Source organism: Natrix helvetica (assembly GCF_964273705.1).
Source record: "Natrix helvetica genome assembly, chromosome: 1".
NCBI classification, from domain to species: Eukaryota; Metazoa; Chordata; class Lepidosauria; order Squamata; family Natricidae; genus Natrix; species Natrix helvetica.
In genome coordinates this window covers 93,770,499-93,783,788 of record NC_138548.1, presented here as the reverse complement: position 1 = coordinate 93,783,788, position 13,290 = coordinate 93,770,499, and the positions used below count along the sequence as shown (strand labels likewise).

Genomic DNA, 13,290 nt, shown 5'->3' with positions numbered 1-13,290 from the left:
TGTCCCAGGAATGCAAGTTTCATTATCTTTACCTTTGATCAAAATGTATCCAATTCCCCAAATGTCATCTGGGTGCAAAACAAGTTTAATTGTTAAAAATTAAAATGGGGGGGGGGATAAAATTAACTAAAGTGTCCATTTGTGTGAAAGGTTTTAAAGGCTTAGTTCTTGAATTTTCAATTTACATTCCTATATATTCAATCATATATTGTTCAATCCCATGAGTTTTCTTCTCCCCTGCTGGCAAACAACTGTTTACCAACTTGGATGAAAACACATTTTTATTTACTTCGCTTTTTTATAAGAACTTGCTTTCTCCAAAAAATTGGATGAAAAGTTCATATATTTTATTACATGTTGGAAAAACACTATGATGCTTCAATTTTATTTTAAATTTCAAAGATTGTGAATCTAAAACCATATTATATACTTCTACATTTGAAGAACATTCACACTTATTACTATTGTTAATTTCAATGTAGTTGTTTCTACTTTTCTTCCTTACCTCCTATATCTTTTACTTTAATCCTACTTAAGTAAGAATTAATCTAATTATTAAAGCAAATAGAAAGTAATCTAATAATTCATGAATTGCATTAGCAACTTTTTAAATACAAAAGGTAACATATGGACTTGAAGATGCTTTAAATAATATTCCATAGTTGTGGCTATATATAGAAGAAGAATATAAATATGTCTCCATTGAAAAGAAATGTATTTCCAATGTTTATGCACCTAAGATATCCAGATATGGGTATCTTTGCCCAAGGTTGTATCCTTCTAAAAATCTTCTAGTTGAAGCTCCAGATCATGTGCCTAATATACATAGTTACACATTCAGTGCGATAATTTATTAAAAGTTACATCAAGGTTGATCATTTTCAATCACTTTCAGTAGCAAAGTGGAATAAAGAAATTAAACGGATGAAGTTTGTTTCTGTCTCTTCATTTTCAGAAAGCCACACTACTTAATTCTGAGATGTCAGATTACTTTGAAAGAATCAAGAGCAGAACTCATAAAGCTGATGACAAATACACAGACAACTCCCATATATGAAACCCATTTACAGTATGTACTTTCTGTCTTATAGAGATCAGTGTGGCTACATAAAGAATTCAGAGAATGATACACCTTCAACACAGATTTACCTTATCCCTTTTCAGTAATGTAGACCTGTCAATTTGCACCAGAAAGTGCTTTCAGAATGCCAAAAGCAACAAGTTTCTTTACCTGAGTCATTATTATGTTTATTATAAGCTTAACCTAGTTCTCATCTGCTAAGAAAAGCAAAGTACAGCTTGATTGGATATTATTTTGGATACACAGAAACCAAAAGGTTTCCTGTACCTGACAGAATCTCCATTTAAAGACAATGGAACCTCTTTGCAGGCTTGCCCAGGAAATAACCTTTTCTGGTGATCATGATGGATATTGAGCTTAATGAACTAGATGATTAATGTTCAGTCTCATAAAATACACACAGTCTATCTGAATGCACAGGTGCACGAAGAGACAATAGCATGCAAGAATATGCTGCCAAAGCCCAGGAAAAGATCAAAGTATAATTGATGGATAAAAGCACCAAGTTGGGACACGAACTTGACCGATCAACAATTTCCTAAGAATGGCTACACTGCACTCCAAACTACCTTCTAAATTTGTAACAATTTTCTTAGCAAGATTGATAAAAAGTAGCTGGTCAAAATCCAACACTTTTTGGTTATAACACAGGAGAGAAAGAGAAACTCTATACACAGTTTGTGTGTATGTATGAACAGACATAAGGGGCATGTATGTAAAGTATGAAGAAATTATCTAGTTTATTTGTTACTTTTTATCACACACACACACACACACACACACACACACACACATATTGTGGGCATACCAGGGGTTGTAACACAAATATAAAAAAAGGCAACATTAAAAATAAAAATATGGTTTTCTGCCTGCATGGTCTTCTGTGATGAGCCGAAGGACAGAAAGAGGGAGTAGTGACCTTCCTCCCATATTTGGGCATACCAGGGTTTGTAACACAAATACATACCTATTTCCCTGGCTCAACTGATAAGGAGGCGAGCCTGTGGCTTAGTGGCTAAGACTCCTGCCTAAGATATAATACAGCCCAGGTTCAAATCCCAGTAAGGGTATGGCTAGCTGATGAGAGCTAATTAGCTCGAAATAGATCTATACTAGTCTCCCTTTATTTATCAGTACAAATACAACATTATTTATCAGTACAAATACAACATATATATATATATATATATATATATATATATATATATATATATATATATATATATATATATATATATATATATATATATATATATATATATATATATATATATATATATATATATATATATATATATATATATATATATATATATATATATATATATATATATATATATATATATATATATATATATATATATATATATATATATATATCCTAGGAAATCTTTCTGGACTCAAAGATCTAAAAACCAACTTTTGGTAGCTATCTAACAGCTAATATATATGTTATCTGTTTACCTTAATTGGAAAAAAATGCTAATCAATAATGTATATCTCTCATTTGCTCTGCTACAATTGGCTGTAAACAAATAGCTTAAAAGAGAAAGGCCATTTTCTTCTTTGAGTAATATTATTTGCTTGGCAAAAGGCAGACAGAAAGCCAATCTCTCAATAAAGTAAATAAGGTACATTTAAAAAAAAAGATCAGAGAATCATTCTTAATTTTACCTTTAAATTAAAAGTTATTTTAAGAATTGAACTGGGATACAATTCTAGATTGTAATGTTTTAAGCAAGAGTGACTATCTAGAAATAAATAGAGAATTGTACCTTAAAGAATATTTCTTTCTATTTTAGGATAGCAAAACAAAATATTGGGAAATATAGGGAAACCTATAGATATAGATTTTGATTATTAACATTTGTTTTATGAACAGTATGCACATAAGCCCTCAAAACATAGGGAAGAAGGAATAATTCTTTCCCAAAAGGTTTTGCCCTATGCCAGCAGGGAGTGATCCTGAAGTTGTAACCTTCATGACAGCTACTTAGCTATCTACTGCAACTTCCATTCAACAATGTCAAAATGTTCTGAATTAAGTTGCATTCTAGACTAATACGACTGGAATTGAAAGAAGAAATAGCAGCACAATATTGAAGAGACTGATTTATAGTGAACTGAAATTGAAATTCTAGATGCACCTTTCCTATAAATATTTTTTTTAAAAAAAACCACCACTTTTAAAAATCTCATATGTCAAATTATTATGAATCCTCTGTTAGTACTGATTTACATTTTCCACAATAACAATATATATTCTAAAATCTACATTGAAAATGAAACTAGAGTTAGAGTTACAGTTAGGTTTAGGTCTAGAAGTCATGGCTGAAAACTAATGTGAGGGATAGATTCTTACTGTAGATGATTTCTAAGGGAAGGGATGCTGACAGCTTTTCATTTGGAGTTGTTTCTGGTCCACAGTAAACTAAGTTGAGGGTTAGAGTTATGTCTACCTGGAATCATGGCCAAATTTAATGCAAGGACAGGTTCTTAGAAGTTTTCTAACAAAAGCAACAATGACATTTTTTGGTTTGGTGTTGTTTGTCAACTACAGTAAAATACATGGGAAAATAATAATTGGGAAATGAAAATAAACCTAGGCTTAGGTTTAGGTCATAGCCAAAAACTAATGCTAGGGAGAGACAAGAGATTATTTGACCTTTTCTGACCCTTTCCTCAGCTTTTTCTTCAGACTTGTTTATGGTCCACAGTAAAATATAAGTGAAAATCCCATTGACATTGAAAATGAAAATAAGGTTAGGATTAAAGTAAGGTCTACTTGAAGTCTTGCCCAAAATCTAATGCTAGTGATAGGATTTTAGCAGGTTTCTAAGGAGATTGTCAGTGACAGCTTTTCTCTCGGAGTTGTTTTTGGTTCACTGTAAAATGCACGGAAAAATTCTATTTCCATTGAAAATGAACAACGGTTAGAGTTAGGGTTATGTCTGCTTGGAGCCATGGTTGAAAAGTAGCACCAGAGATAGTTTCTGAGAAGTTTTCTAAGGGAAGCGACAATGATAGCTTTTTGTTCAGAGCGTGTTTGTGATTCGTAGTAAAATATATGGGAATAGCTCATTGGCACTGAATATGAAACTAGGTTTAGGCTTGAGATTGCTCTATTTGGAGTCATTGCTGAAATCTAATTCTAGGGATAGATTCATAGTGCTTTTCTTAGGAAAGCATCAGTGACAGCTTTTCTTCTGGAGTTGTTTGTGATCCACAGGGAAAATTTCATTACCATTGAAAATGAACTAGGTTTAGGGTTAAGGGTTACGTAGATCTTAACATTCCAATAGCCTCTCTAGAAGCATTAAGCAGCTGAGCCTTTAGGAAAAGAATAACTATCTGTCGTTGAGAAGCAGCTTCCACCATGTGATCCTTTCATAGTTATATAGAAGCTTATATATGCATTAAAACTTCATTCTAATAGAGACATCCATATTGTGGGTTGTGTAGACTGTAAAGGTGAAGGTAATGGTTCCCCTCACACATATATGCTAATCATTCCCAACTCTAGGGGGTGGTGCTCATCTCCGTTTCAAAGCCAAAGAGCCAGCACTGTCCAAAGACTTCTCCGTGGTCATGTGGCCAGCATGACTAAATGCCAAAGGCACACAGAATGACGTTACCTTCCCACCAAAAGTGGTTCCTATTTTTCTATTTGCATTTTTTACATGCCTTTGAAGTGCTAGGTTGGCAGAAGCTGGGAGAAGTAACGGGAGCTCACTCCATTACATGGTGCTAGGGATTCGAACCGTTGAACTGCTGACCTTTCTGATCAACAAATGCAGCATCTTAGCCACTGTGGCCACTATGACTAGCTCTTCATAAATCTCACCAACAGTATATTTGGCAAATAGGGTAAGATCCTCATTTTTTTTTCAGATATGAAAATGTACCTTGAAAGGACTATTGGAAAATCAATCTCTGGATTTCTTCTACTATCCTACCTGAAATAAAACCTGAGACCATTTGCCTCTATAATATTTGTTCTATGAATAAGCTACGACAACAGATCTCTTAATTACTTAATGGTTTGTTACTGATATTATTAATAAGTTTCATTATTTCAATTTGTAATATGTTGTTAGTGTTTAGTTTGACTTTTGGTCTATTTTATATCACTCTCTTGTTTTGCTCTAAGTTGTTCCAAAGACTATGGTGGTGAAAGAGTAACAAATCCATACATATTGAAATCGAAGAGAATTTTACCATCTGAACCTGGGATTTGCTAGAGTAGATGAATTACATTCCTTACAATGTTTATTACTGAAACAAGTCTGAACCATGTTTGAACATAAAATCACTAATCCATAGAAATACTACAAAAGCATGAAACTTGAAAAGTAATCCATTATTTTTCCTTTGGCTGTCTGAACAGACAAAATACATAGCATCTATCTTGTACATACCTTAAAATGTATTCATACACACAGATAAAAGCACAAGTAAACAAGGAAAAAGGAATCTGCAATCAAGAGTCGTTTAAAAACAACTGAAGATATATCCAAAAATTGCCCTGTGTACAGTTCTCAGCCATCATATCTAAAATACTTTGAAATGGGAGCCTAAATATATGGTTTTGCCTTCGTTCATTTTCTTTTCATTCTTTCTATTCTGTTTTTCTTTACCATAATTTCACTCTCTGCATTATTTAATTGATATCTCACATTTTGACCAATCTCTATCTTACTATAGGATGCCTTTAACTATAGGATCCAGTAATTAATAACATAAATAAATTTAATTTGGTTTTTTACTTAATTAATATAATAATTATATTAGAAATAAATAAATCTTCCACAGATTTTTCAAGATGAGAGAATAGTATTTTTTTATTTTCCATGTGGTGAAAAATGGAAAATACGTGACTGTATCATAGAAGAAGCAGCTGACCAACTTGTCCACATTCAGAAGCGGGATAAACAACATTTAGAAGACTACAAGCCTGCAAGGTGCACTGAAAACTCAAAAAGGAAGGAAGGGAAGCAGAAGAATGTATTGTCAAAGCATTTTTGAGCTAGAACCAAGAAAACCATAAAGTTGTATTTTTTGAAGTTACCAGGCGTTGAGCTCCAATTCATCTTTGCTTTTACACAAGCATAGTTGGATCTAGAAATGAATATCTTGCAACCATGGATTAGGGATGAATAGATGAATAAATAAAATGAATGTTCCCCTGAACTGAGCTCAATGCTTGGTGATTTCACATATATGTCTGTTACTTTCTTGTCAACACTACTATTGGTTTTATAACAGTGGATGCTGGAATTTCTGATGAGAAAACAATGTTCTAAAAACAAACATGGCTAGAAGTGTGCAGATCTTGACAATCACAGCAATCACATTGAGAATATAATCTGAACTAGAGCTTTATTTTAGACTGATTTTCATATAAATAGCACAGGTAGAAGGCTGGCTCTAAAGGTCCCCCAAATTCAGTAGCACAAATGCCTTTTTAAACAAAACAAGAATTGAAGCAGGACTGATTGAAGGATGGGGAGAGAAGGAAAGAATGAGGAGAAAGGGAGAAAGAGGAGTTCGGTGAACAGGATGGAGAGAACAAATTTTGGCTGGGAGGGAGTGTTCAAGTAGTCAGAACACTAGGTGAGACTTCTGAGATGACATCCTACACACAGCCCCTTCAACAATGGCTTGTTTTACATGCTCCTGCATAGCTCTTTATGATAGCACAGGTCACAAAGCAGTTCTTTCATGATCATTTATCTCACTCATTTGCTTACTTACCATATTTCACTTCACAAAAGGGATAGTGCTTTTTTTTTCTTACCCTGATGAAAAGGATCTTCTCTCCAACTCTATACCTTCCCTGAGAAAGGCGCTCCACACAAAATTTACTAGGGCATTTACAAGGAGGGTCTTCAGAAATATGTTTGACCTGGAAAACAAAGTTATAATTTCAATGTATCTTTTGCGTTATTCTTCTATTATCTCAGATTATATCCAGACTCCACTGTCAGAGATGGACTAATTTCCAGACTTTTCTGAATTGTACATCCTTCTGAATTTATAGTCTTCTCATTCCTACATTTCCCAACACAGGGATTTCAATAGGCATACCCACTGACATATGAACTCTTCTTTGGATACAGATAGTTAATATAACATTACTTGCCTTGTTCCTGAGGTTAAGAATTAAGTCTCTCTCTTTCTCATTTTAGTCTGATGTATTCCTCCCTCAAGTTGCCTTCTGGAAAGAGCTAAGAGAGCTATTAAATGGGAAGTGAATTAGAAGTGTCTCATCTACCATTTTATAATCTGATTACATCATGTCCCGTTAATTCCTTAACATATTGACTCCCTGCACAATTTTCATCTAGAACAAGAGGACAAGTGGCATTCAAAAATGAGGAATACTAACTTATTGCATCCTTTCAATAGCTTCCCAGCAGATTTCTCAAACCTAAAATTTAACTGCTCTAACTTGGTTGCTAATAATATATGAAAAAAAGTATCTACATCTCTATCTCTCAATCCAAAAACTGATGTGCCATTACATTTTTCATTATTAATATTTATAATAAACAGTATCCTTGAGGTCTAGTCATTTCTTCAGGAATGCAGATTTTTTTAAAACAACATGCAATTAGTTATATTAATTCAAGTTTTTTCAGTAGGAGTTCACAGAAGTGATTAAATATTGCTTCTGGAATTACTAAACCACACTAGCTACATACATTGTGAAAAAGATCTTGCTCATTATTTTGAGAAAGTCTTAAATTTCTACCCTGGAGTTTTACTCTGTGGACGTCTCTGGTTTTATGTACCTAATTTAAATGGTTAAAACTGAGTTTCCACTAGTTGAAATTCAAAATGTAATATGTTCAGCCTCAAGGGTTGGAGTATACTTACGTACACATGGGAAAGATGCATGTGTACAATGGCAACTTTACACACACTGAGACACATACACTGGTATATTCTCATAAGTAATTCAACACTTTCCTGAACATTGTATATTTTCACCCTCAGCTGACCCTACTGGCTAGCAGACATGAGGCGGCTGGGCTTTCTGCCATTAATTTCAGGAAGAAATCATTCAACTAATGATTTCATTCAGCTGTTTCTTTTGTAATCATGTTGATCATCTCGTGATGAGAAGCATAGCAAAATTTTCTAGAGTGCCTTTATATCCGAGGTCTGCATGTGGCTCCAAGAACAGAATTTTGCCAGATTTGTTTATATATATAATTATATATATGTATTTGTGTTACAACCCCTGGTATGCCCAAATATGGGAGGGAACTCACTACTCCCCCTTTCTGTCTATCAGTTCGTTACTACTTAGTGGCTAATATATCTGCCTAATATGTAATACAGCCCAGGTTCGAATCCCAGTAAGGGTATGGCTAGCTGATGAGAGCTAAATAGCTTGAAATAGATCTATACTAGTCTCCCTTTATTTATTTATCAGCACAAATACAACACAAATATAAAAAGGCAACATTAAAAATATGGTTTTCTCCTGTAGTGAGCCGGTAGACAGAAAGGGGGAGTAGTGAGTTGCCCTCCCATATTTGGGCATACCAGAGGTTGTAACACAAATACATACCTATTTCCCTGGCTTAGCTGATAAGGAGGAGAGCCTGTGGTTTAGTGGCTAATACATCTGCCTAATATGTAATACAGCCTAGGTTTGAATCCCAGTAAGGGTATGACTAGCTGATGAGAGCTAAATAGCTTGAAATAGATCTATATTAGTCTCCCTTTACCCTTACTGGGAATCAAACCTGGGCTGTATTACATATCAGGCAGTTGTATTAGCCACTAAGCCACAGGCCTCCTCCTTTATCAGCTAAGCCAGGTAAATAGGTATGTATTTTGTCACAACCCCTGGTATGCCCAAATATGGGAGGGAGCACACTGCTTCCCTTTTTCTGTCTTTCGGCTCACCCTAGGAGCCATCCAGGCAGAAAGCCATTTTTTGTATGTTGCCTTTGTTACATTTGTGTTGCATTGGCTAGCTGTATTGGTTAGGGTATGGCTAGCTGATGAGAGCTAAATAGCTTAAAATAGATCTATACTAGTCTTCCTTTATTTATTTATCAGCACAAATGCAACACAAATGTAACAAAGGCAACATAAAAAAATGGCTTTCTGCCTGGATGGCTCCTAGGGTGAGCTGAAAGACAGAAAAAGGGAAGCAGTATGCTCCCTCCCATATTTGGGCATACCAGGGGTTGTGACACCATATATGCAGTTGAATCTCACCAGGCTCAAGGTTGACTCAGCCTTACATCCTTCCAAGGTGGGTAAAATGAGGGCCCAGATTGTTGGGGGCAATATACTGACTCTGTAAACCATTTAGAGGGCTGAAAAGCACTGTGAAGTGGTATATAAGTCTAAATGCTATTGCTAAATATGGAATGAACACATAATTTTTCACACACTTAATTTTGAAGCTAAGCTTCAGATAAGGAAGCATTGATGCTGATTTTTGGGACATAATCCAAAATTGCTAATTTCACTATCTATAAAATCCATATTAGAACGAAAACTGCCAGTGCTAGCTTTCCAAACTGTTTAAGTACTTTGTGTTGCACATTCTTCCCCTTGATGATCCACCCATATAATTGTGTTAAATTCACAATAAGTTGAGGTCTACTATTTTAGAAACCACATACAATAATACAATAGTAGAGTTGGAAGGAACCTTGGAGGTCTTCTAGTCCAACCCCCTGCCTAGGCAGGAAACCCTATACCGTTTCAGACAGATGGCTATCCAACATCTTCTTAAAGACTTCCAGTGTTGGGACATTCACAACTTCTGGAGGCAAGATGTTCCACTGATTAATTGTTCTAACTGTCAGTTCTAAGTTGCTTCTCTCCTTGATTAGTTTCCACCCATTGCTTCTTGTTCTACCCTCAGGTGCCTTGGAGAATAGTTTGACTCCCTCTTCTTTGTGGCAACCCCTGAGATATTGGAACACTGCTATCATGTCTCCCCTAGTCCTTCTTTCTCTTAAGTTAAACATACCCAGTTCCTGCAACCGTTCTTCATATGTTTTAGTCTCCAGTCCCCTAATCATCTTTGTTGCTCTTCTCTGCACTCTTTCTAGAGTCTCCACATCTTTTCTATATCGTGGCGACCAGAACTGAATGCAGTATTCCAAGTGTGGCCTTACCAAGGCATTATAAAGTGGTATTAACACTTCACATGATCTTGATTCTATCCCTCTGATGATGCAGCCTAGAACTGTGTTGGCTTTTTTGGCAGCTGCTGCACACTGCTGGCTCATATTTAAATGGTTGTCCACTAGGACTCCAAGATCCCTTTCACAGTTACTACTACTGAGCAAGGTATCACCTATACTGTACCTGTGCACATGTAGGTGAAACACGGTTGAGCTGTGCTAATATTTAGTTTAACTGGAATTTCCAATGAACTGAAAGAACAGAAACTTCATAGCAAACAAAAAGTTTTAGTTGGCTGAATTCTAATCTGACATTCTAGTACTACTGCTGATCAGCATGTGGATGAATAATGTCTATATAACACAGTGTTCCATGATGAAAATTGACCCAGTGTGTTCATGTCAAATAAAACAATGAAGAAGCATTTCCTAAATATTTCATCCACTTCAGCTTAATACTCTAGAGCAGCGGTTCTCAAATAGTGGGGCGCGCCCCCCTGGGGGGGGCGCGAGGCTCCATAAAGGGGGGCGCGAAGGCTCCCTTTCCATCTGGGTGCAACGGCGGCGAAGGCGTGGGCGAGGTATAATATATGCCGCCTGGAAGTGGCAGCACTTCGGACTGTGGATTTTCATTGGAGCCGCGGGCTGGAGCTGTGCAAGAAGCCTGCTCGGGCGGGGGTGGGAGGGAGGGAAGCATGGGACCACCCATCTTCGCCACCCCGTAGCTCGCCTCCCCGCTAGCAGCTCCACCGCCAGCATTCCGTCTGGAAGCTCCACCGCAACAGCCGCTGTTGGGGAAGGGACAAAGGGGCGGCGGTTGCCCGATCTTGCCACCGCCACCCCTTCACCCCTGGTAACGGCGACTGTTGTGCTGCTGCTTCCAGCTGGGATGCTGGAGGAGCTGCTGGCAGGGAGGAAGGGAAGAAGGGCAGAAGGGAGGTGGAAGTAAGGAAAGAAAAGCAGACACGCCGGAGGGAAAGAGGAAAGAAGGCAAGCAGGCAGGAAGGAGGCAGAAGGAAGGAGGGAAGAATGGAACTGGAAGGGAGGCAGGGAAGGAGGGAGGGAGAAAGGAAGGATAGGAGGATAGGGAAAGAGGAAAGAAGGCAGGCAGGCAGAAGGGAGGGAGGTGCAAGGAAGGAAGGAAGCATAGATAAGCAGGAGGGAAAGAAGGCAGGCAGGCAGGAGGAAAGAGGAAGGAGGGAGCTGGAAGGGAGGCAGGGAAGGAGGGAGGGAGAAAGGAAGGATAGGAGGATAGGGAAAGAGGAAAGAAGGCAGGCAGGCAGAAGGGAGGGAGGTGCAAGGAAGGAAGGAAGCATAGATAAGCAGGAGGGAAAGAAGGCAGGCAGGCAGGAGGAAAGAGGAAGGAGGAAACTGGAAGGGAGGCAGGGAAGGAGGGAGGGAGAAAGGAAGGATAGGAGGATAGGGAAAGAGGAAAGAAGGCAGGCAGGCAGAAGGGAGGGAGGTGCAAGGAAGGAAGGAAGCATAGATAAGCAGGAGGGAAAGAAGGCAGGCAGGCAGGGGGAAAGAGGAAGGAGGGAACTGGAAGGGAGGCAGGAAGGAAGGGAAGGAGGAAGGGAGGGTGGAAGGAAGGATAGACAAGTAAGAGGGAAAGAGGAAAGAAAGCATGTGACTACGGTGGGAGACGAGGAAAGACCGGTGTGCTATGTTATGCAGAGGTGTACCTATAACAATTTTATAGACAAATGATACTATTTACAGTCGCGCGGGGGGGGGGGGCGCGAAATGTTTTCTTCTTCCTAGGGGGGGCATGACAGAAAATAATTGAGAAGCACTGCTCTAGAGACACTTGTAAATCTAGTTCATAACCCAACAATGTGTAAAGGAAGATGGAGAACAAGATAAATATGTTGCTAAAAAAATCTATTAAGGAAAGGTAGTGTTTTAAGCTTTCTTGCATTCTGTTTTTTTTAAACAAATGTATTTCTCAAATAATAAGAATAAAAACAGCTTTACTGGATCAGACTAAAGGTGAGCTAATCCAGTGATCTGTTCTCAATTGCGGTCAATCATACAATCAAACACATAAGCAGGTCACCAAAATAAATGTTCTATCACATATTTTATTTGTTCCATTTTAACAAGCCAGAAAATGTGCCTGGTATAAACAATGACTTCATTTTAACTAAACTTGCCCTAAACTTAACTCAACTGGAGTCTTGCTGCTATCGCAGGGAAGGGATTTATCATCTTGGATTCTTCATAATTGCTTGAATCTTGCACATTTCAGCAGGTTTCTTTATTTTCTTTTAGCCAAACAGTTATATAATTTTAAACCATGATGAATGCATTCACCATCTGTATATCTCCACATAGGGGCTCCAAAATGTCAGCTTATATGGCAGCAAAGGTGCCATTTTACAGGAGTTTCTGGAAGTGAGGCACATACATCTGATGCCCTTTCATAACATCAAAGATAATCTTGAGTCAATTTAATTTCAAAATCTTATCTCTGTCTACTGGGAAAAAAATCTAATATGAAGTCCACATACATTTTCAAACATGTTCATCTGCAAAAGAAAACTGTTGACATTGGGCATCATTTTTCAAGGAGTATTGCTTTGAGAATAAAGAAAAGTCTTCTTCTTTTCCTTAAATTGCCCTTCTTTCCATGATTCACTGCCTAACAAATACGGCCATGTTTTTCCTTTATTCTGTCACTGTTTTACAAGTGCCATTCCTGGTACATTAACAACACAAAGATAATATTTATTCTTGATATATAATACATTGTGTGTGTGTGTGTGTGTGTGTGTGTGTGTGTGTGTGTGTGTGTGTACATATACATATACATACAGACACATATCTGGGAATATTTTCAGAACAAGCACTTAGGAGTGATATAAATGGGCAGTAGCTATAGTAGTTCAATGATTTGGCCCAGATTAATGATACATTTGGGATAGATGTGTGAGAATGTCTTGAAACATAACACACGAACTACACCCTATTCAGACAGACTGCAGGTCCAAATAAATTGTTAATCATACTGTACCTAACCTCACACTCCAAAATCCACACAAGCAGGAG

The 13,290-nt window shown here is 37.3% G+C and overlaps 1 protein-coding gene across 2 annotated transcripts in view; it reads right to left on the bottom strand.

Moving 5' to 3' along the window:
• GAS2 (growth arrest specific 2) overlaps window positions 1-13,290 on the bottom strand; it is a 136,019-nt gene that overhangs the window by 29,159 nt on the left and 93,570 nt on the right. For both annotated transcript variants that reach the window (XM_081937261.1, XM_081937260.1), the window contains exon 7: window positions 6,879-6,986. In XM_081937261.1, coding sequence (XP_081793387.1) covers window positions 6,879-6,986 — 108 coding nt within the window. The remainder of the gene's footprint in view (window positions 1-6,878; window positions 6,987-13,290) is intronic.